General features: G+C 42.7%; 1 protein-coding gene across 5 annotated transcripts; it reads right to left on the reverse strand.

Annotated features, from left to right (window-relative positions):
• Positions 1-250: 250 nt before the first annotated feature.
• On the reverse strand, positions 251-20,390 carry LOC118314256 (rapamycin-insensitive companion of mTOR-like). 5 transcript variants are annotated; one of them, XM_047329261.1, is made up of 38 exons: positions 20,292-20,390; positions 20,118-20,165; positions 18,457-18,554; positions 16,634-16,698; positions 16,255-16,386; positions 15,965-16,028; positions 15,293-15,419; positions 14,974-15,143; positions 14,557-14,624; positions 14,056-14,123; positions 13,829-13,911; positions 13,358-13,445; positions 13,064-13,154; positions 12,623-12,689; positions 12,321-12,401; positions 12,010-12,110; positions 10,725-10,890; positions 9,990-10,091; positions 9,860-9,906; positions 9,619-9,754; positions 9,316-9,515; positions 9,060-9,186; positions 8,368-8,532; positions 7,966-8,042; positions 7,736-7,814; positions 7,506-7,615; positions 7,315-7,402; positions 7,089-7,181; positions 6,876-6,982; positions 6,545-6,774; positions 5,258-6,368; positions 4,913-4,993; positions 3,539-3,798; positions 3,235-3,441; positions 2,962-3,114; positions 2,292-2,415; positions 2,052-2,190; positions 251-1,963 (listed from the first exon to the last, which is right to left on the reverse strand). In XM_047329261.1, the coding sequence occupies exons 1-38, from the start codon at positions 20,338-20,340 to the stop codon at positions 1,883-1,885; spliced, it is 5,283 nt and encodes a 1,760-aa protein (XP_047185217.1). In that variant the 5' UTR covers positions 20,341-20,390; the 3' UTR covers positions 251-1,882. The 5 variants fall into 5 exon arrangements, with proteins under 5 accessions (XP_047185217.1, XP_047185216.1, XP_035496468.1 ...); XM_047329260.1 differs by lacking the exon at positions 4,913-4,993; XM_035640575.2 differs by lacking the exon at positions 4,913-4,993 and having other exon boundaries at positions 3,229-3,441.
• Between the last annotated feature and the right edge of the window lie 1,170 nt (positions 20,391-21,560).

Below are 21,560 nucleotides of genomic sequence, written 5' to 3' on the forward strand. Positions count from 1 at the left end.
GTCCTGCATCTGGTTTTTTTCCCCACATTAAGGAATTGTATGTTTCTACCTTTAGAAAGAGAGGTTTAAATGATGACATTCAACATTCCGTTTGCAGAAGTAATTCAATTGTACCTCAAAACATCATCAGCCAATCGAAAGGTTTCTTCCAAGAAAGTTTCAGACAAAACGACTTTTCCCAACCAAAGTGGTGAATAAGGAGAAGAGTGACAAAAGAAAATAAAGGAAGTGGAAATATGTGTCAAATATCTTGGGTATTTCAAATTTAGTTTTATTAACAATGCATCCCTTTGATAGGATTGTATGTTTTTGTAGGTCATCAATGCCCCCAAAAACATACTGTACACATTATACAAGGGAAACCACGATTCAGGCAAAAAAACAAAAACAAAAAACTTTTTAAATTATAATACAGTCTTGAGGAAAAAATATAAATAACTTTTTTTTTTCTTCTCTGGTTGAGCTCACTCTATGGTACAGACATATAATAAATAGATCGGATCTGACATCACTCAGCTGATCTATGAATCATCTCTCTACGAGTCCATTTTTGTAGCAGCATTATAGCAAAAACAAGCCAATGGAAACAGAGTTCCCCGTTTCCCTGGAAACCTTTTTAAAAAATCATCTCGTCATCATCACCCCCCTACCACCCCACCCCATCTTGGCCAATGACAGACAGTGATATTGCATTTTGGAAACAGATTCAGGGGTAATTATATTCCTACAATGTAATGGCAAACTATTTTTAAAGTTTTACAGGCAAGAAACGCATTAAGGTTACAACTTTGCCATGCGTGTTGCACATGCAGTGGAGGTGAAGCACGGAGTTAAGAAGGCATAGTTGGGTAGCTGCTGGGCTTATGCAGGTTTTGCAAACGTCTCTGAGCAGAGTTTTGTACTAAATCTGTAATGAATCATTCTACAGAAAACTTGTGCAACTGAGCATTTTCCCCCAAAGATCGACCGCCTCCCGAGAAGCTCACTAATAATGCAATGACTCAAGAAAAACATCAAAGGTCCTAAAGGAAGTTAAGGATGGCATAAACTAGCATTGAATAACATGCTATTCTCATGTACTGTGTACGGTTGGCGTAAATAGTGCTTTAGAAAATACAATAATAGTGATGTTTGATTGTCTGAGTTACAGGAAATAGAAAGAAAATTGTCTGTCTGTGCTGACAAGAGGCGGAAGGTTGTAGGAAGCAGTGAGGCAAGAGAAGCAAAAGCACATATCTCGCAAGGATAGATCACAGGTCGAGGCTGGGATGTGAACCAGGAAGGCTCCAGATCCTTTCCTCTGTAGTGTTTTGTTTCTTAAGGAGAAAAGAACGCAGGTCCGAGGAATCACTGGGTAGACAAAACAACATGCCTTATTAATTTAATTACAGAAAAACACCACCTCTGGAAAGAGATCAAATGTTGATAGATTTTCTTTTTTCTTTCTTTCTTTCTTTCTTTTTTTTTTTAACACAGCGTGAGTCTTTGTGATAATGATCCAGCTCATCCTTAAACACTATGTTGATGTATTATTGAGTGTTGCTCATGATTGCCAACCCATCTGAAAACAGTATTTGGTTAAACTGCTCCACATTTTTCCTGTTAAAAAAAATAAAGAAAATAAAGTCTGAGACAGCATTAGGCATGTCAGGTTAAACTTTGTTTACAGATACAGATGTCCTTTTTCCCGGCTCGTATTTGCGAGAAGAAAGGTGAGTGATGAACACTTCCTTGATGTCCTTGGCCATGGTACTCTGTTTTGGGCAACAGAAACATGCCAAACATTTCCCCCATCCTAAGAGCCAAGATTTAATTTCCCTCAGACTTGCATTCGTTCCATTATTGTAGGGCGGCGGTTTGCGAGGAACACAAAAGGGGATGATCAGGATTCTGCAGGAGGGTCAACATCCTCTTCGACAGGTTTTGGTAGCTTCATCAGGATTGCCTCCGCTTCCTCGTACATCTGGGGAAAAAAAGATGAGGGAAAATGTTTGAGTGCATGGGATAAATGTAGAGATTCAGAATGGGAGGGAAGTGGTTTATTGTCTTACTGGCATGAATTGCACATCCTGGAAAAGCTCCTGTATGAAACGTCTCGAGGTCAAGCGGAACATACAGTGCGCCAAGAGGTGAGAAACCTCGGAGTACAGGCAGATGTCATCAAACGCATATGGAAACTTCTCCTTTATCCTAAAGAGAGAGGATGGGGGGGCGACAGTTCAGTAAAAATTTATTCTGTTCTGCAAATGAACATACATCTCAGAAAATGCAAGTCAGTAAAAGAGTTTTACGTCAGTAGTCCTGTTTCGTGGCCTTTGGTTCCTACGGAGGAGCTGAGGTTGATGATGAGGCGGAGAACCTCTTTCCTCAGCAGAACTCGGGAGGCGGGGCCGTCTTCTGATATCGCCTTTCCGCCTGACGGACACATGGATAAATATTCAATATTCACCCCAATAAATATGAAGCTGTACCACTGCTTTATGTCGTCAGGTCGGCACTGGTATCTCTGTCAGTGATATAATACCATAAATGGCTTCAACAAGTTCTGTCAACCATTTCAGCAGAACGTATAATAAATCAAGTCAGGTCACGGCTGCTTTGTGCATCCGCTCTTTCTCTGTTCCTTTTTCTACATGTAGTGTAGTTTGATTCACTGTCAAGCACAGAAACAAACTGGAGCTTCAAGCTACTTCTTTGATATTATGATCAAATACTAATAAACAATTTTATTTTAGCCACAAACTTTGTTCTGATTATCTGAGTCTGTGTTTTCTGATGGATCTCACACATTCAACCATTTCAACCTTATGGTAGTAACAGCGAGGCTGAATTTCATATGGTGAAAATATTAAAGTAAAATAATATTGAACAGTTTTATTAAAAGAGATACCTGTAGTTTACTTAAAATATATATTTTGGGGGTATTTAAGATGATATCATGCATGTTGTAGTTATTCTTACCGATGACGACATCAGCAGGTGTCGGCGTGCTACAGATTGACCCTTGTGACACGGCAGCATCGCTGCAGCCCGACACCCCAGAGAACTTGGACTGAGGCATCACCTCCAGACGATGGCCGCCCTGGCCTCCCCATGACGGGAAGTCCACATAGTCTGTCAGAAAAAAAAGAAAAAAGAAAAGAAAGAAGCATTTTTTAATATTCTGCTCTGATTTTTAAGTATGTCCATGGGAATGACTGTGCGTGTGTGTGTGTTCGCACGCATCACCTTCACCTGTCCGAGTCTGTGTGCTGTTGAACTGCGGCTGTGTCTGGTATCCCAGGACGATGGCTCCCACGCAGTACAGGCAGTTTTCCTCAGAGTGCTCCTGTAGTCCCGTCTCCTCTGAACCCACCATGTGGTTCTGGCTGTCACCTCTGCACACGATCAGCTCAGAGATACTGAACTGCTGCTTTAGCAGTGGGGCAGCAGGTCGATCACCTACCGGGGGAAGAACCATGGTGAGCACAAATACACTTAGATCAACCAATGTGATTCGAAAGCTTGTCATTTATTTACACATGAAGTTTGCATTTACCATCTCCATCGCCAAAGAGGAAGCGTTTTCGCTCTTCGGATGGCGGACTGATCCTCTGCTGAAAGTAAGCCAGGTCTCTGATGTGGAACATGTCATTGATGTCCATGGGCAGTGCGAGGCCAATGTAGTCATCGTTGCACCCAAAGGTGGCACTGGAGACCATAGAGCGCACTGAGGAGCAGCGGTGCAGGGTGCTTTGGTTGATGGGACTGAGGAGTTCTTCTTTATCCAGAGAGGCAAAGCTCAGAGCTTTCAGAAACCTAGGGAGGGCAAGAGGAGAGGTGCGTGAGAGGATCCGGGGGGAGAGACTGGGACAGAAAAGGAACATGGGGAGTGAGTGAAAAAAAAATGTTGGATGGAAGCACAGAGACAGAGACTTAGTGAGCAGAGGGCAAGAAGGACGTTGGGATCACAACAGGCTTTGATGCCAGACAGACTGTCGTAAGCTACCAGGTCAGCAACTACACGTAAACTCACAACAGAGGATGTGATACGCCAGTAGAGCTTTACAACACACTAAAGTACCTGATGACCAGTTGAGTGTAGCTTCACAATGATACAAAAACATACCCAGTAAAGGACTGAAGTTCTTATTAAGAGCTACAGAAGAATTTGTATCCTCGGGAAAAGGGGTTTTGTCTGTCAGTACGACCATCAATCTATATAACTGCATATTTTAAACACAGGACAATACCAATATATGTCATGGTATGTTTGTTTTTTGGAAGTCAGAAAATGAGTTGGCACCATTTTGACAACCAATTAATTGTTTTCTTGAAGAAAAATCTCAAACATTTGCTGAATTTGTGGGATCTGCAATTTATACCATTGAATTTGAATTTAGGACAGGCAAACTTTACAGTTTTCTGATGATTTGTAAAGTAATCCAAACTGTTTTGACAAAACCAAAAGTACATTACCTGTGATGTACATTTTCCAGTATTTCTTTCCTTTAATAGACAAAACCTTTAAGAGGTTCATCAAGGAAGCAATTTACAGATATATTTGTCCACTCATTTCTAAAGACCGAGGACCTATCGCTTTCACTTGAGATTTCATGTTAATATCACTACCTATTGTGTGTAAAATGCTTAACAGTGACTGTGAAGAGACTGTTTGATATACAGTCAGTCAGAGCCGATGACTTCCCAAATAAAAATCGATTTTGTGGCATGTATCACCTATCTGTGCTTTTTCTACGGGTTACAGCTCAAAGAGGAAAAACAACCAGCGAACAACGACCAGTCTACATGGGGTTCGTTCACACTACTGGGCTACAGTGAGCTCAAGTACAAGCAACAAGCACACATTTGTCTGGATCGGTTCTACAGGCTACGTCTCTACTGAAGGAGGACACTGGGTAGGCCCACCCACCACGGTACGAATGTTCTGGACAGCCTGCGGTACGGACTTAAGGCGTTGGGTTCTGGACAGGTACCCCTCCTGTCTGATATCCTGACAGACGCAGCAGAAGGTGCACACAGAACAGAATCACATCTGTCACTGACAGAAACCAAAACATAGCTGTTTACGCTGCAGTAGCACAAATGACAGAGGCATTTTTTGAGCTTTCTCAAAGTGAACACACATCATTCTAATCATGCAAAGACAAACATATTTGGGGAAAAAAATAAAGTAACCCATGACGACAAAGAAAAAAACCTGTTGCAGAAGTGTTGGCTTACGGTCATGCATTCCCTGCCACAATGGCTGACTCACCTGCGAGGTGTTAATCTAGAGTCCAGGCTGCCAGTCTTCATAGTGATGGTGTCGGTGAACAGCACGTCTTTGGCAGGCGAAGCCAGGGCTTCACTGTGAGACAAAGACGGGTGTATCCTCTGCTGCTGCAGCCTCTTCAACGTGGCGTAGCCCAGCGCGTCTCTTGGGCTGGTGTACATGAAGCTACAGTCGGCCAGGCTCTTGATGGTGGTAACTGAAGGAGACTTGAGAGACTGAGCTCGGCGGGGGAGCGTATGCGAGGAGCCGGGCGGTACCAGAGAGACAGTGGATGACTTAGACATGGACATGTGGTTGGTCTGAGCCTGGGGCGTGAGGGAAGAGAGTGTCTTGACAGTCTTTGCAGACACTACTGTGTTGAGGCTCACACAGTCAGAAGAGTCTGGTTCGGGTTCGGGATGCTCAGGGTTTCCGACGGTCTCCCTTGAGGGGCTGGAGCTCATGGAGCTGATGCCGCTGGTTGTGGTGTCCGTGTTAAAACTCTGACTGCGGCTTTTAAACTGAGTACCTCCGCCGTTGCCTCCTCCGCCCCCTCCTACATTGCCTCCACTGGAAGAGGAGCCACCGTCTCCTCCTGCAAGACGCTCTCGGCTGCTCTGCTCCCTCTCTCGGCTGGGGTGCTCCACAGCCCCGTGCCCTCCTAGACCGCTGAGTCCAAGGCCTGACCCTCCTCCCCTGGCCAGCCTTCCATCCACAAGGTGCTCCTCAGAGCCCCCCCTGGTCCCAACAAAGGACGTCTCCAGGCTCACCGTGGGACTCTTTGGCATTCCTCTGCCATTAAACATGGGGATGAAGACATCCCCCTGGTTTGGGCTGTAGACTGAGGGTTCTGTCACCGTCCTGTTACGCCTCATACTCCCTGTCTTGAGTTCAGTAGGGGTGCGAGACCCTGACGGGGTCTTGGGGTCACTGGTGGAGCGCAGTTTCTTGCTGGGAAGGGACAGGGAGTTTAGGAAGCGGGTGCGAACAAAGCGCGTGGAGGCCAGGATTGTGAAGGGGCTGCGGTCCTTGACAGGTTTGGGGTGTAGATAGAAAGAGGGCTCATCTGACTGGTCCAGAACATCACACTTGTCATCATCCAGTATGTACATGTCTGAAAGCACAAAGAATAGATTAAGATCACAGCAGAAGCACAAAAAAAAAGGCAAATTGTCTATCACAATTGCTCCCAAAAATACCCAATTACTATGATGGTGGAACATCATCTAAAAACACTAAGGATTTCTTTCAACTGTCTACAAATGTTAATTTACAGGCAACTCTACATACTTGGCTGTGACTCGCTCTCGCTGTTGTGACGCGAGCTGGTGGATTCGGAGTTCAGACTGAGCGTGCTTGGCACCGAGCAAAGTTCAGAGGTCAACTGTGTGTCGACCTCGTCTGGAGTGACAGGCCACAACGTCCTGCGACTGTGTCTGACTGCATCCCAGCCATACTGCTTCAGCACCTCACAACCCTGCCTGGTCTTGGATATGACACCCAGCACATAAACGCACGTCCTGTTGATGGGAGAACCGTTTTAGACTTTGAGAAAACATTTTGCACCCATCCGTTTTGTTGGGTGAGATTTATAAAATGGTGAAAATGGTAGTAAGCCTACCCTCGTACTGAGAGCACCTCACAGTGCTGAGCCAATGCGAGGATGTCAGGAATGACATTCTCCTCCTGCAGGAGATTCAGACCCCAGTTTGAGGAGCCAATGTTGCCCTGCAAGGAAAACAACGGACTCTATCAGAGCCATCTCTTTGGAACCATCCATATTACAGTAACAGGTTAACTGAGGTGACATAAATTGACAGCAAGTGTCCCATACCAGTGCCCAGAGAGCAGCCTTCAGCTGTTTAATGCCCTCCCAGGTGTCCAGCATCGGGGAGCGGACTGTGTAGCTGAGGTCAGGGACCACACTCTGAAAAAAGGCAGAAGACACACGGTAAAAACAAAGTCAGCTAAATCTGGACATCCCACTGCTACCCAGAGAAAGAGATGTAGGAAATAAAAAATAAAATAAAATAAAGAATGGAGTGTGCCGCAATCTTTACTTGAGCCTCCAAAAGATGGCAGCCTGTCTTGTCATGGACCAGCTGACCATACAAGTGCACAGGAAGATGGACATTTGGTCTTTGTAACCTGGAGACACAACCAGAGGAGTAAGAAAAATACAATTTGCAGCAGTGGCTCATCAGGTACCGCAGACCAAAAATTCATACAGTCTTTGAGTCAAGCATCTCACCTTTGGTTGCTGCGTCTGACGTAGTTGTCTCCATCCACGGGTTTGCGATAGGTTGTCAGTGCTTCGTTGAGCTGCTCCTCTATCAGGTCCACATACTTAAGGTTGTATTCCTGCAATCCATTGAGGTCACAGAGCAAAACTTCTGTTAGTCTGTTGTCTTGCCATATGAATTAAAAAAATATTATTAAGTGGATGACTTTATTGGGGGCCTGCCAATATCCTGATAATACCTTCTGCCATTTATCCAGCTGTTTGCTGACATAGCCCCTCTCATTGAGGTAGGAGAATCCTTTAGGAATGGACAGGAACCTAAACAGCAGAAACCAGATGCGCATGTGGTCAAGAGGTGATGTAACTGCAGCTGGAGTGCAACATAGCATCACAAGGTATGAATGAAACCATTGTTTACCCAGCCCACGAAACAGAGTTAGAAAAGCAATAAATGGGAGTTAACACTTACCTGAGGAGCAGCAGGAGGCCTTTGTCCCCCAGATGGGACAGAGCTGGTTTCAGCTGGATTAACGCATGAAGGTTGGCCTGTGATAAAGCAACGTTACAAGTCAGACTACACCATCATAAATAGAACAGAAAACACACCCGGTTTTCAAGTCCAGGTGATTCCATAATTCTTTCACTGCCTCTTTCATGGCAATCAAATTTGTGTTTGGAAAAGGTTTTTTTCCATACCGTTCTTCGAGACTAACATTTATTTTTCTGTGCTCACTTAATTAACAAATAAAACTGAACATGCATGTACTTTTCATTACAATGCTCTGCTATACAACCATTCGGTTTTTCACTGAGCTGCACAGGAGAACCACAGTCAATTGACAGCTTTAAGTGAGTTAGCGATTCATGTCACCTTGTCTTCACAGGCCTCATCCAGTATGTCCAGAGCCTCCATGGAAACAACCTTGCTGTGGTCATGAAGCTGAGTGACAAGCAGCTCCATACCCCAGCTACTGAAGAACTCTACGCTGGCACGCAGCAGCACACGGAGGTGTTTGGTGGCATACAGCCTGCACGTCTGCTCAGCGAGACAAGAAGCATTGTGGGAGAAAGAACAAGAAGGCATTGTTATTGTAGTTCTTGTAGAGAGACGCTAGTAACCTCACTAAGAAGAATATGTTTTCACCTGTCTGTTCATTGGTATGTTTGTTTAATTTTCAGAATGACAAAAAGTACTGTAAAAATTTGCACCAAACTTGGTAATGGAATTGGCACAGGCGAGAGAAGAACTCAAAAATTAATAACGATAAAGGGGCAGAATTTTTGGTGACTTTCCTTGGCATTATCTCCGCAGGAAACAATGTATGGGCCTTGAAGTAAAGACAGAAATATTGAGGATAGTTTTGCCTTGGTGGAGGAATGCACTCTACTGAGTGTCATTCTAGTTTTCCAATGAAATTATGTTTTCCTTACATAATGATCCTGCAGTAGCAAAATGTATCTCCAACTAACAACAGCTTGATGGACACAGATGAGCACAAGGAAATTTCACGTCTCAGACATATTTCTATGACCGTATGTCTCGTGTTCCTGTGGCTGACTCACATCAGTAGCAGCAGTGAGGATCTTGGAGAGGATCACTCTGGCCAGACCGTCTCTGCTGTAGTCCAGTGTGGTTACAGAGAGTTTCAGCACAGCATCCTGGTTCTTCACAGAGCAGAGATTCAGCAGGCTGCAAATACACATAAAAAGTGCAGACATTATGTCAGGGAATTTTGTGACCGATGCATCTTTTCAACAATCAAATGTGTCTTGTTCATCCAGGCTCGGATAAGCTGTAGGGTTTTTTCTGTTCACTCACCACTGAAACAGGCCACATTTCTCCAGCAGTTTGACTCCCTGTGGGTGTGCAGAGAGTGTTCCCAAGAAGAGGAAATAGTGTTGGCTGAGCGTGGTTAGCAGGCCGTTGCTCTGGAGACAGCGCTCGGGCTTCAGTCCTGAGGACGAGGAAAGCCATGACACCATGTCCCTCACAAGGTCCTCCAGGTAACCATGGCCATCCTGGTGACAAGAGAAAGACGAAGAGGAGCAGCAGGAGAGGCAAATTAGAAAATGACAAAAAAGCTAAAACAGGAATGTGTGTGTTTGTGCAAACTTCTCTTACCTCATCAGAGTCCATGAGAAACTCAACAAACTGACAACCGACCACAGTGAGTTGTCTGGCCTTTACGTGATCCAGTGCCAGTCCTGCATATAATTTACTACTGGGCTTATAAAAGTACAGCAGCCTCCGCACAAACCTGCATCACACGGAGAAGAAAAAAAGGATTTAAAACAAACTTTTGGAGGATTTGAAACTATCTCACATTTTGCAGTGGCTTTATGATTATGTGAAGGGGTCTTACTTGTGCATCTGTTCATCTTTGTTGTTCCTGAGGTTTACATTTGGCCACTGGGAGAAAAAAACAACAACATTTAAATCTTAGACAGGAAAAATAAGTTCACAGTTTGTGGTGAACATGAGAGAAGCCTGACCTTGAGGATGGTGGCAATCAGCAACCAGTTCCACTCCAGGTTCTGCTTGTGGTTGAGAATGTGACTGTCTCTCAGGTTCAGCATCAGTGCTTCTTCTGTGTCCTGAAACATTGATTTTACAATATGAAAAATAGGAAAACAGCTTTCTAATAACTTCACAACTGCAGCACCTCAATCTCACATTGTATTTTGCATATTTAACAAGTAAAAAATAGAAATAATCAAAGTGGTAAATTTATTTTGATGGCAAATTGAAGCCATTTGGTGATTAACAGTTGGCTGCACACAGCTTTAACAACGTCCAGGTCATTCTTGGATTAAAAAACTTAAATACTTTACGTTTTACTTTCTTGTGTGCGCCCAATCTCATGTGACATGGAAATAATGATTGCCGCAAATTCCTCAATTGTTATGTACTCAATTTTTTGACCGTTTTGAACACACCATCCAGGTACTTGTATGTTGCCATAATTGTCTGTGTGAATGCACTTATGCACTCAAAATAATATATTTTTTTGTGAGGGAAGCGACTGTACCCGTTTCCCCTTTTTCAGTGTTTGTGCGTAGCCAAACTAAACACAACACAGATGTTTATACTGAACACACAGCTCTTGGTAGGAGAAATAAGCATATATACTGAAATGTGTTCCTTTAATCAACCTTAATATTCAGCTGTGACACAGAGGGTAGCTTGTAACTTTGAATCTAGAATCTGAGAACTGTGTTTATATTTACCTTAATGACATAGATATCCCTGTGGACACGTGAGTGGGACTCTCTGCGGCTGGGTGAAGACACAGACTTGCGGATGATGTGGTCCAGGTAAAGACTGTGTGGTATCAAACCTTTCTTCTTCTTCTCATGGAAACGCTTGAGATTGTTGACTGCTGCACTTGCACGACTGGAACATAGACAACAATAAATATTGGAGATGTTTTTCCAACTGCCCAAATTTGGTTTAGATTTATAGAAAACACACTGGTAATATCAGGGTTCCTCCACATTTTCCATTTCAAATTTCTTGTATTTCCAGACTTCTCGGTAGATTTTTCAGACCATATTTGAAATCCGAGTATAAATAAACCGTTGTTACCTGTTCTAGGACAGATTTTCATATTAAAAGATTGATATTAGAACTCAGTCATTTTTAGTAAATGTGTTGTTGTTTTTTATCTACAGGGGAAATGAGAGTAGAAATTAAATAGATATCACCAGGATAATTTAATAATGCGCAGTTTATAGGAATTATTTCCACCTGTCATAGATATATGTGCATACAACGGCTCTGTAGTTACACTAGTGGCAGTGGCAGGTACAGAGAGCGTGTTGCTATGGCAACGTTTTACACTGACCGTGGGAAAATGATTCAGTAGACTAGAGAGATTGAGACGGATCTTTAGTTTTTTTAAATTTTGGACCCACGTCTGTTTAGTCTGGAAAAACAAATATTTTCCATACTCTTAGACCTGGAAATTACTCCAATCAAATTCCATACTGCGTAGGGACCCTGTAATGTGTTATCTATAATTACCTCCTCTGAGGAGGTTATGTTTTCGCTCCTCTCAGTTTTTTTGTCATCAGGATAACACAAAAACTACTGAATTGATTTTCAAGGAACTTGCTGGGAGGATGGGACAGGGGCCAAGAAAGAATCCATTAAATTTTGGCGAGAGCGATCTAGGTATTCATTTTTTTCCCACTTTAACATTGCAAAATAGGGCACTTTTGACATTTTCACCAATTCCCCAGGGACTAATGCATGGATCTTAGTGAAAAAAAGAAATGATGCATATTTAGGAGACTGATCTAGGAGTGTGTGCAATTTGGTGTGACTTGATTCAATTTAAGGGGACTGTTGGGCCTTGGCATAGGTATGCGTTCTACTGTGTGACATTCTAGTTGATTTCTTGAAGTGTATTGGGTACACTGTTAAAGAGTGAGAAATGCAAAGTTCTGCAAAATAAATATGTGCTATTACTGAATTTGGAAAAGACGTGTGGCTGTGGCAGACTGTACTCACAGTCGTTTCTCCTGGGGGATGTCGAAGGAGGCTGCCATGTTGATGAGGGTGGGAAGGCAGTGCAGGTGGTGACTGTGGGAATGAGGAAGGATGGTGTTTGCCTAAACACGAGAGAAGCGGGTGGAAGAAAAAGCAAAGATGAATTTGAATTACAATCACAGTGACTCTGTTGTAGTAGGCAGCTTATCACACATCTTCAATTGTTTATTTTGCAGCGACAAATAAGCAGAAACATTTTTGGCATTTTCAGTGTGCAAGATTGCAGTGGCCAAAATAATATTTTATTCACATTTTCCAGATGTATTTATTACCATGTGTAGAAGTTCTCCCAACAGGATGGTAGCTCTGATAGCAAGCTGGTCATCACTACTGGTCACAACTTCAACAAGACCCTGCAGAGACAAAAGAAAGGCAAGAAAAAAGGTTATGGTTACGTAATCAGACGTGGTGTAAAATCAAAAACACAATACAATCAGAGAAATGATGACGTGTGATACTCCTGAAAATTATTCATGCTTAATATTGTTTGCTAGTAGTAGATGGTAGTATGTTCCAACTGTAATATAAATCAACCCTTAGGTGCAAAAGTCTTCAAAACAAAACAATAACTCACCTCTAACAGCCCACTGGTGATAAAGGCAGACAGGACAAATCCTAGGTAGTTGTCCATCAGATCAGGCCTAATAAAGAGAATAGAAAACAGAATTAGTGCTTTGTGGTTGTATTCCTCCGCCAGCCAGTCAAGCTGCAGAAAATATGGTCTCAATCAAACCAACTCTAAAAAAAAGTGCTGTCTTTGTGATGTCACAGTGAAGTTGACCTTAGACTTTTTGGGGATAAACAATGCTATCACTTCTTCAAGAAGCTTGGTCTGTCATAATTAGCACATTAAATCTTGAGTTATGGCGTCAGCGTCCTCGAGCTTTGAGCACCAATGTCTAATCAGGTCAAGTGATGTATGAACAGACAACCCAGGGAAAAAAAAAACTTCATGGCTCATGTAAGCACTGAAAAGACAACAGTTTTTCAACAAATTCCATGTCTATTCTCTCACCTGGAGCGGGCCCGATGGGGCAGGATGACTTTGGCCTCAGCAGCAACAAACCCATCAGAGAGTCTCCAGGTGTCCTGGAACCTGGCAGGGTCTAACGTAAATAAGAGCAAAGATTAGTGTATACTGTGTGTGAGTGAAATATGTACAAAGCATGTTAGTGCGGGGGAAAAATATTTTTATGTCATGACCATACAAGGTTGCATAGCCAAACTGCAATCACCTATTAAATGCTGTATTTAAAATCCCCCCAAAATCTATGAATTAATTATCAAAATAAAAAAATGTTTTCCTCACCGACACTTAGAACCGCTTCTGTGAAGTCTTGAGTTACGATGGGCACAGGTAGCCTAAATATCTCGTATAACACCTCCAACAAGCCTTTCTGCAGGGCAAATTACATTGAAGCAATTAGATGACATGCATGTTTGATATGACACAAGCAGATTAAGCAGCACTGGCAAATGAACTTCCAATTCCCTCATTTAACTGCTGTGAAACAGTGTGATCTAAGGGCTTAAGGAGCCATCGTTTCACCGTGATCAGTCTGTGCCATGATGACAAAATATATCTCGCTCTGTCCTTTGATACCTAATTCGAACGCAGAGTTGGTTTAATTCTCCTTCTCACTACAGCTACAGTAAAATGAAAGCTGAGGGGACGAAGGCACTTTACTGACAAGAGATTTGCACATCAGTGAGGTCTCGGTTGGTTGTTCTTACTCACATTATCTGTAAATATTTGATATGTAGCTGTTGCAATACTCACCCTAACTTCCATATTTGGTATGGAAAGTAAACCGATTAAAGACTGGATTCCAGAATTTCCAGCCTTGCATAGGTTGATAATCCCTGAGTAATAAAAAGAGGAAAAGAGACAGAATTAACTCATGATACCCTTAAAATGAATGGAACCCCCCCTCCCACCACCGAAAAAAACCATTTAATATAACACAAAGTATTCACATCCACGTATCACTACATCTAAGCCCTTACCAGACCACGAGCGAAAGGCTGCCACTATGGCCATTCTACTCGACAAGAAACGGGCCTCTCTGTCCTCCCTGAGAACATGAAAACATGCATGCACATTAATAACAAGGCAATATGTTCCATACACACAACATCATTGTGATCTCTCTTTGCAAAGGGCAGAGAAAAACATTTCACAAATGTTCAAATATCAAAACTTAAAAAAAAGTTGAAGAGAATAAAAAAAAGACATTTTCATGTAAAGGCAAATCATTCAGAGTGACTTAAAGGCTTGTCGTGACAGTCTGCTTCACAACCTCAGGGGAAGTCATTCTGGAGTCAAATAGCCCCGACAACATGGGTCCTATCGCAAAATCACTATACGAACCGTCAACTCTCTCAACGCATGGTGATACTAATTTAGGAACACAGCAAACAGTAAACAGAGGGAAATGTCAGAACACTATCGTTTTTGTCTCTACTGTAACAGTAGCACTCTTTATAGCCCTTGCCACACACACTCACTTGAGTTGCCCTTCAGCCGTGTCTGCGTTGTGCCGGTAGTGAAAATCTGTGAAAGGGGCGAGGATTTGCTGGAGGACAAACAGACAGGAGAGACAGACACACATAAGATGAATGAGTACAAAATATAACCCTTTAATTAACTAGAGGCATTCTTAAATATTCCCACCAGACATTTTGCTGCAATAATGAACCTGCTATAGTTCTCATATGACATCCTTGGATATAATGACTGTAATGATGAGATGCTTGTTTCCCAGGTGTCTGTTTACGGACAATGAGGCTTTAGAGAAATGTTGTAACTGATTACTGTAAGCTCCATGGGAAAGAGACGGGGCAACCTACAGCTGTTAATCCTGACTGGGATACACCAACTCATTTATGAACAGCAGCTTCCTCTGAATTCATATACGTGTGTACCTCTAGCTCGACGTCCACCCGCACGTACTGGCGAGTACGTGGGTGGTTGAGTAGATGCAGGATGGTGGTGATCAGTGCTTCGTTGATGCGACTCAGCTGACAGTCAATCACGTTCTTCAGGATGGTGCTGAAGCCTCCTCGTTTTGCCACCACCTCTGGGTTCTTCAGGGCTGCATGTGCAAATAGTCAGCAAATAAAAAATCAAAAAATGAAGTGGTTTTGTATTCTTCTCTCTCACAAATAAGGTAGTTCACAAGGTTTTTCTGTCCACGAACATAGCAACTTCCTGAGGGCCCACTAACAAAAGCCAGACACTCACCAAGCTCGCATACGATGGCGATGGCCGCGCGGACCATGCGGTCTCTCTCTTGGAGTCCATCAGTCCCAACAGCAATTAGAGAGTTTGTGATTGAGGTGGGGAAAAGCATTGCATTGACCGTGATGATCTACAGGAGGAGGGACAGTAGAGAGAAAATGACACATCGAACAAGCCTGGACAAAGACACAAAAAATAACCACAATGGGGTTTTTTGGGGGCGCTTGTTCTTGGACTGAGGATCCATCTTAGAAATTCAAATTAGTACCTGAATGTATTTTGAGGGTCACATGTCTAAGAATGTAGAATGTAAGAGGTGAAAGAGAACAGCATTGTATGGTAAGAGGCCAGACTATATGTCATGAACACAGGGGTCATGTTACTACCTGTATGGTCATTAGTTCTTTTCTGAAGACAGAGCCTGACTCTATGTGTGTGAGGAAGGTTTACAGTAAACTACAGAAATAGCTATAAATAACCGTGCCTGCAGACTCGTACAAAGTGTCCGCACACTGACACTGCTGCTAACCCAATGATCTTTCTGCTGGCACTGTGCTGTGAGCTCTGAGGGCAGAGGGCGAACCCCCCCACGTGTTATGACACTGAATCTACAAATTAATGGCTGCAGAGGAATGGAAATTAAAAAAAATATTCATACTGCATTCCATATCTTACCTTTCGTACTAGTCTCAGAGCCTGAGTTCTTTCCCCCTCATTGCTCTGCTGGATGTCAATGCATCTGAAACAAGACAGAGGCATAATCCGTCATGTCCATTTCTTTTCACCACAGCCATAAAGTAAGAGAAAATAAACTTTTGGGCATGACTGAAGCATTACACTTCAAAGGAACCTGGCAAATTTCTGAACAAATCAAGCAACTTCCTCTAAAAAGGAATATGCGTTAACACAAGATGGAAAAAATGAAGCCTGATTTTTCTATGTAAATGGTAAAAGCATGATCTCACCTGGCTATTAAATAGTCCACCTGTAGTCTGAGGACCTTCTGCAGAACGTTGGTGTCTCTAATGAGGTAGCGGAGCGCCCGCAACCCTGCCGCACGCACTTCCTTGGCCTCATTCAGTAGAGCGAGTCGAAGACTGAGGGTTCAAATTCAAAGTGCAAAATTATAAACTGGACATAGCAAAAGATGTATTAATCCTTTACAAAAAGACACATTTCTTACAGTTTTTTTAATTAAAAACTTAAATTAATGTCATGCACCGAGTTTTGCTAATTAATGTTTTTTACTTGGCTGCATAAATAACAAACCGATGAACTGGAAAAAAAGAGCTCATGTTGATAAAAAGCACATGGTGTACAACTGCTGGTCACAGACAAACTTACCAAATGATGATTTCTTCGTGTGTAAACCCAATGTTTTCTTCACGGTGGCCAATGCTGCATAGCAGCTATGAGACAATGATAGAACATGAATGATTTGATTCATAAAAGGTCTGCATTAGCATTACTTCATGGATAAAAGCAAGCCTAGCAAAGGTATTATGTTGGCACTGAAACTTCATGGTGTTCCAGGTCTCCAAAATGGTAGCATCCTGCACCTGAGACACTCACAGTGAAACAATATTTGAGTCAAAGAAGCAACAAACTAACAAACAGCACAACACTTTCCTGCAGCCTTGACGGTGTGTTTGTTGTTGTAGTTCTCCACCTACCACTGACACAGACTTGTTTTTGCTTTCACTGGTGGTAGATGGAGGCTATGATTACAAAAGGGGGGGTTTAGGTCACCCTCACTGTCCTGGAACCCTTATAAGGAATTCAGAGGCATGGTGCTCCAACAGACGTATACACACAGATACACAAATACACGTCATGGCTATTACCCTCCTGTCAGTTGTAAACAAGGGAGTTAGGTGAATGGATTACAGATGCACAACTCAGTCTCACACTCAGCCTTCAGTCCACTACAGAACCAGCTGCACAGTTTTCTGACGGCCAGCGCACACTGGCTGCACGGCCACAACATGTACATGACAGACAGTCAGATGTGGTTTTACGACGCAGTGTGGTTTGGCAGAAATAAGCGAGTGTCTAACATACTTTTGCCCGAGGTTGTTGAATTGGACATTTTCTCAATGACAAGATGGTGAACAAAATCGCCTCAAACTTAGCTTTCAGTGTCGCAAGCCATTTTGTAGACCCTGTTATTGCTTTTCAAAATAACAGTAAGGCTCAGGACTATTCTAGTATGTGTAAGATGAAAGGAAGAAAAACAGTCTGGACATCTGACTAGGCCATCACAGGACCGACACAGGCCTTGTCAATACGAAGAAAATCACTCAAATCTTAGAGCACTATAAACACCACTCCATGAAACCACTTTTGCTTTTAAAACCTTCTCCATCTGCAGTGAAACACAAAAAGATTAGAAAAAGCAACTAAATACAAACATTCTTCCTTCTTTTTTCATTTGCAAACAATAAATCTGTGCATCCCAGTCACTGTCTACTGATAAGTAGGACACACACATACCCTTAACCCAATCATTCAGCTTGGGCTCAGCATCTTATATCTCTTATCTGGTGCCTGTTAAAATCTCTGATCACTTGTTTTGTGTTTCAGTTATGATGAACACAATTAAGTCGGTCTCCTTGATGTGTAAAAAACGTTTAAAAAGCACATCATTCAGTTTTTACTGGAAACCAATTACTTTTATCCTCAACAATATAACATAGAACAAAGTTTGGAAAAATAGAGATTTTAGAACTGATAGTATCTGGGGTTCATAAGAACAATAAGCAGACATTACAACTCCCAGATTTCAAAGTCAGGGTGCTGCTCTTGATGCACATTAGGCCAGAGTGCTTTACCATCCCTCAAGCTCCTGGTACAGTCACTGTCAGCATCACAATGACAGGCACCGCTAGGTCTACTGGCAGCAACACCCAAGACAAGAGGATCAAGGAGAGGTTAGTCGTGACAGTACAGAGGACAAGAAGCACAGCTAGTCAACCTTCACAGATTATCTTGGAAGAGTGAATCAACCATCCTGAAAAGCAGGATGGTCGTATATGTGCAGTTTAACAGGGGTTTTGGGAGAGAGAAAAAAAACATACAATTTATTGCTTTCAATAATTTTCTGTGTAGTCAAGACTGCCTAAAGTGATAAATAAATTAAAAAAAACATCATTGTTTGGCAGAGTTACCTTTATGAAGTTGTTCAGGTGGCCCAGTTTGCGCATGTTACTGACTCCATGTGGTTTGGCCACATTTTGGAGGATTTCACGGAAGTTTTCTGATGGTTCTGCAGAAGAACAAAAAGGAAATACAATGTAACCAAGAAAAGCATTAAGCCATATTGCCAAAATAGCAGTAAATAAACTGTATTTGATATGTTGCAGGAAGGAAGTTGGTCCAGCTGGTCAAACTAAATTAGTGTGTACAGTCAAAACAAGGTCTAGACAGTAAAAGCAGACTTGAGCCGCGTTTTCAGTTCCTTTTTTAAAAAAAATATCAAACCAACTCCAGGAACTGCCTTTCAACAAACGGATAACTGCTGCAGAAATGGTCAATACATCAGCTTAACAAATTGTATACGATATTATCTCCTGTATGTTAACCAAAGGATGAGCCAGATTCAGTTTGAATCTGTCAAACAGTAACAGCCATCGGTCAAATCAATATCAATAAACACATAAAAGCACACTTAGGAGCTAAGAAATATCAACAATTGCAAAGTGTATTGGCAAGGACTGAATTCATGTGTACAAAATGTACAAATGTGATAAGACCCATGAGAGAAAACTACTACAAAAAAGTGTTATTCGTATATCTGTGATATTGAAATTAAACAAGCACTGGCAAGCATGTTCTGCAAAGCTTGGGGTAAAATCTAATGTTGAACCCATTTATCAGATATAGCCTGAGGTCCACATACTGAAAGGGGAATAATCTAAATAGGCAATATGCATATAGTCATTCAGTCTCAAGTCGATCGTTTGTCCATGTAAGAATACGCATGAGAAAAACATTTGACACGATCTTAATATAGGAATTTTCAGCTAGATTACATTGGAAGTTTTAGGAACGGACATGATTTCATCGTCGGTATTAGGATTGCACAAAATATCGTGTCACTTACCCTGACCTGAAATTTAACATTGAGGACGACCGATATTCTACACATTGCATATTTTGCAATTCCATGATGAAACAGTTGGCAGATTGAGAGCCCCCAGCCCCATCCATCATGTAACCGGCACTAACATAGTGCAGGCTTCCTATTTATATGGCATTTCAGGTGCAAAATAAGCCAGAATGGTGGTAATTAAAACCAGCGTGGGTGCCGGAGCCAGGGATTGACAAGTGGTGCGCAGTGATGCTGACGGAGGAGAAGACCTGGCCAGCCTGCGTATCGGAGGGCCACCAGAAAAACAACCTGCACAGCCCGTGTGGTCTGATCGTTACTCAGCCAACAGCCCCGAGACCACATTTGTCCCACACCTAGAGACGACCACCGCATGGCTGTAGCACTCTTGAGGCCTGATAGAGGTGCACTCTGTCCACTGACACGACCCGAAAAACAACAGACCGTCGTCATGGCTGGTTAGCTGTGGCAGCTAGCTAATGCTAACACTGCTAGTTGGTTAGCTCGCCGCCGCCTGTTATTATGATTTAACTGGCAACACTGCTGGACGGAGCAGACGGAGGAGAGTGACAGCGCGGCGGCGGCACCGGCAGGTTAAAATGCACCGACGACTGGGGCGGGGGGGGTTCACTTCACGGCGCCGGCGTTTGCAGAAATGCCCCTCATCCATTTTGAACAACAACCGCTCTCGGGGTGATGTGATGAAGCCTCTGCTCTTACCTCTGGTCAGATCCAGCGGTACGTTTTCCTCCCCGCTGTCATTCCGACCTGTCAGAAAACACACACCGCGCGCATGGTGAGGCGCCACGCCGACATCATCACGTGCCTGGGGAGATCTACTTTTGCAATATACCGCAATTACATGTGCCGCCGAAGCGAGTTTTTCACGCTTACCCCGCATCCGAAGACTCCGGATAGGACGGCCGCGGAAGCTGGCCGCCATGTTTCCAGGAACATACACAACACCGGAAACTTCGCGGCTTCTCGCGAGAAAAGGCGACGACGAGTGTAGAGTTCGGCGACATAGCGGAGCCGCAGCGGACCCGAGATCAGCTGGATCCCCCCATCATCACCGTCTGATCTTCTCCTACGTCTTCTTCTTCTTTTGTTTGAATGGCGAGCGGCGCCGAGCATTCAAGGTGCATTACCGCCACCCGCTATGCTCTCTTGGCAAAAAAATATCTTCCCCATCATTTTTTGTTTTATTTAAAAAAAAATATTATTCAATTTTTCAGAATACAAATCTTATTAGCATGAAACATTTCTCACAAAAATGAAATTTGAAAACTGAGCAGAATAGTCAACAATGAAAGAGGCCACGACGAAACGGGAATAAATAAATAAATATGGTTCAAAAATAATATCAATTCTTTAATTTCTGTCTGGGGTCATCTTCCCCATACTAGTCGTCCCGTCCACATCCTCCCACGTCCATATATATCCTGCACACATTTCTAATGGTCAGTAACTGGGCTTGGATAAATGCATCACTCATGATTCGTGTGTTTCGGCATGAAAGTATGTCAAATGGTAAATCTTTCTCTAGCAAAGTTCTTGTACACATTTGTATTTGTGCATTTAACCATAAAACAATTACATAAAATGGCTAAGAGGAAAAGCTGTCAGTAATGTACAATTTGCATTCTGCCATCTGACCTGCTGAGGTTCGTGGGGGGGGGGGGGGGTAGTTTATTTGCCTTTCAGCACCTTATAGTCTACATGTGCATTGTATTTATTCCCATATTGTTGTTCAATAAACAAAAATAAGCTGATTTATGTTATAACGTACGAGATGCAAATCTTAGTTGAGATAAGCCCAATTGATTTTGTCTGTATCATTCCAGTTTGTTTGTATTCTGTCACTACAGGCTTTTACCCCGACAATCTGACATAACCCTCCTGTAAAGTTGTGTTGTTGTGTTGTTACCACCAATAGAGGGCAGTCAAAGACCACAACGCTGGTTTGTTCACTGGTCTCGTAGGTTTAGCTTTAGTTCACTGTTGGAGTGACACAAAAGAACAACTCAGTTAAATTAAAAACAACATAAGGCTACTGTTCAGAAATACTGATATCCATGTACACAATCATTAAATGTAGAAAGGAAAAATATATGTACTTTAATGCAGTTTTTAATACTTAAATTGAAATCAGGATTACGAGAG

Source organism: Scophthalmus maximus, chromosome 19 (genome assembly GCF_022379125.1).
Source record: "Scophthalmus maximus strain ysfricsl-2021 chromosome 19, ASM2237912v1, whole genome shotgun sequence".
Classification (NCBI taxonomy): domain Eukaryota; kingdom Metazoa; phylum Chordata; class Actinopteri; order Pleuronectiformes; family Scophthalmidae; genus Scophthalmus; species Scophthalmus maximus.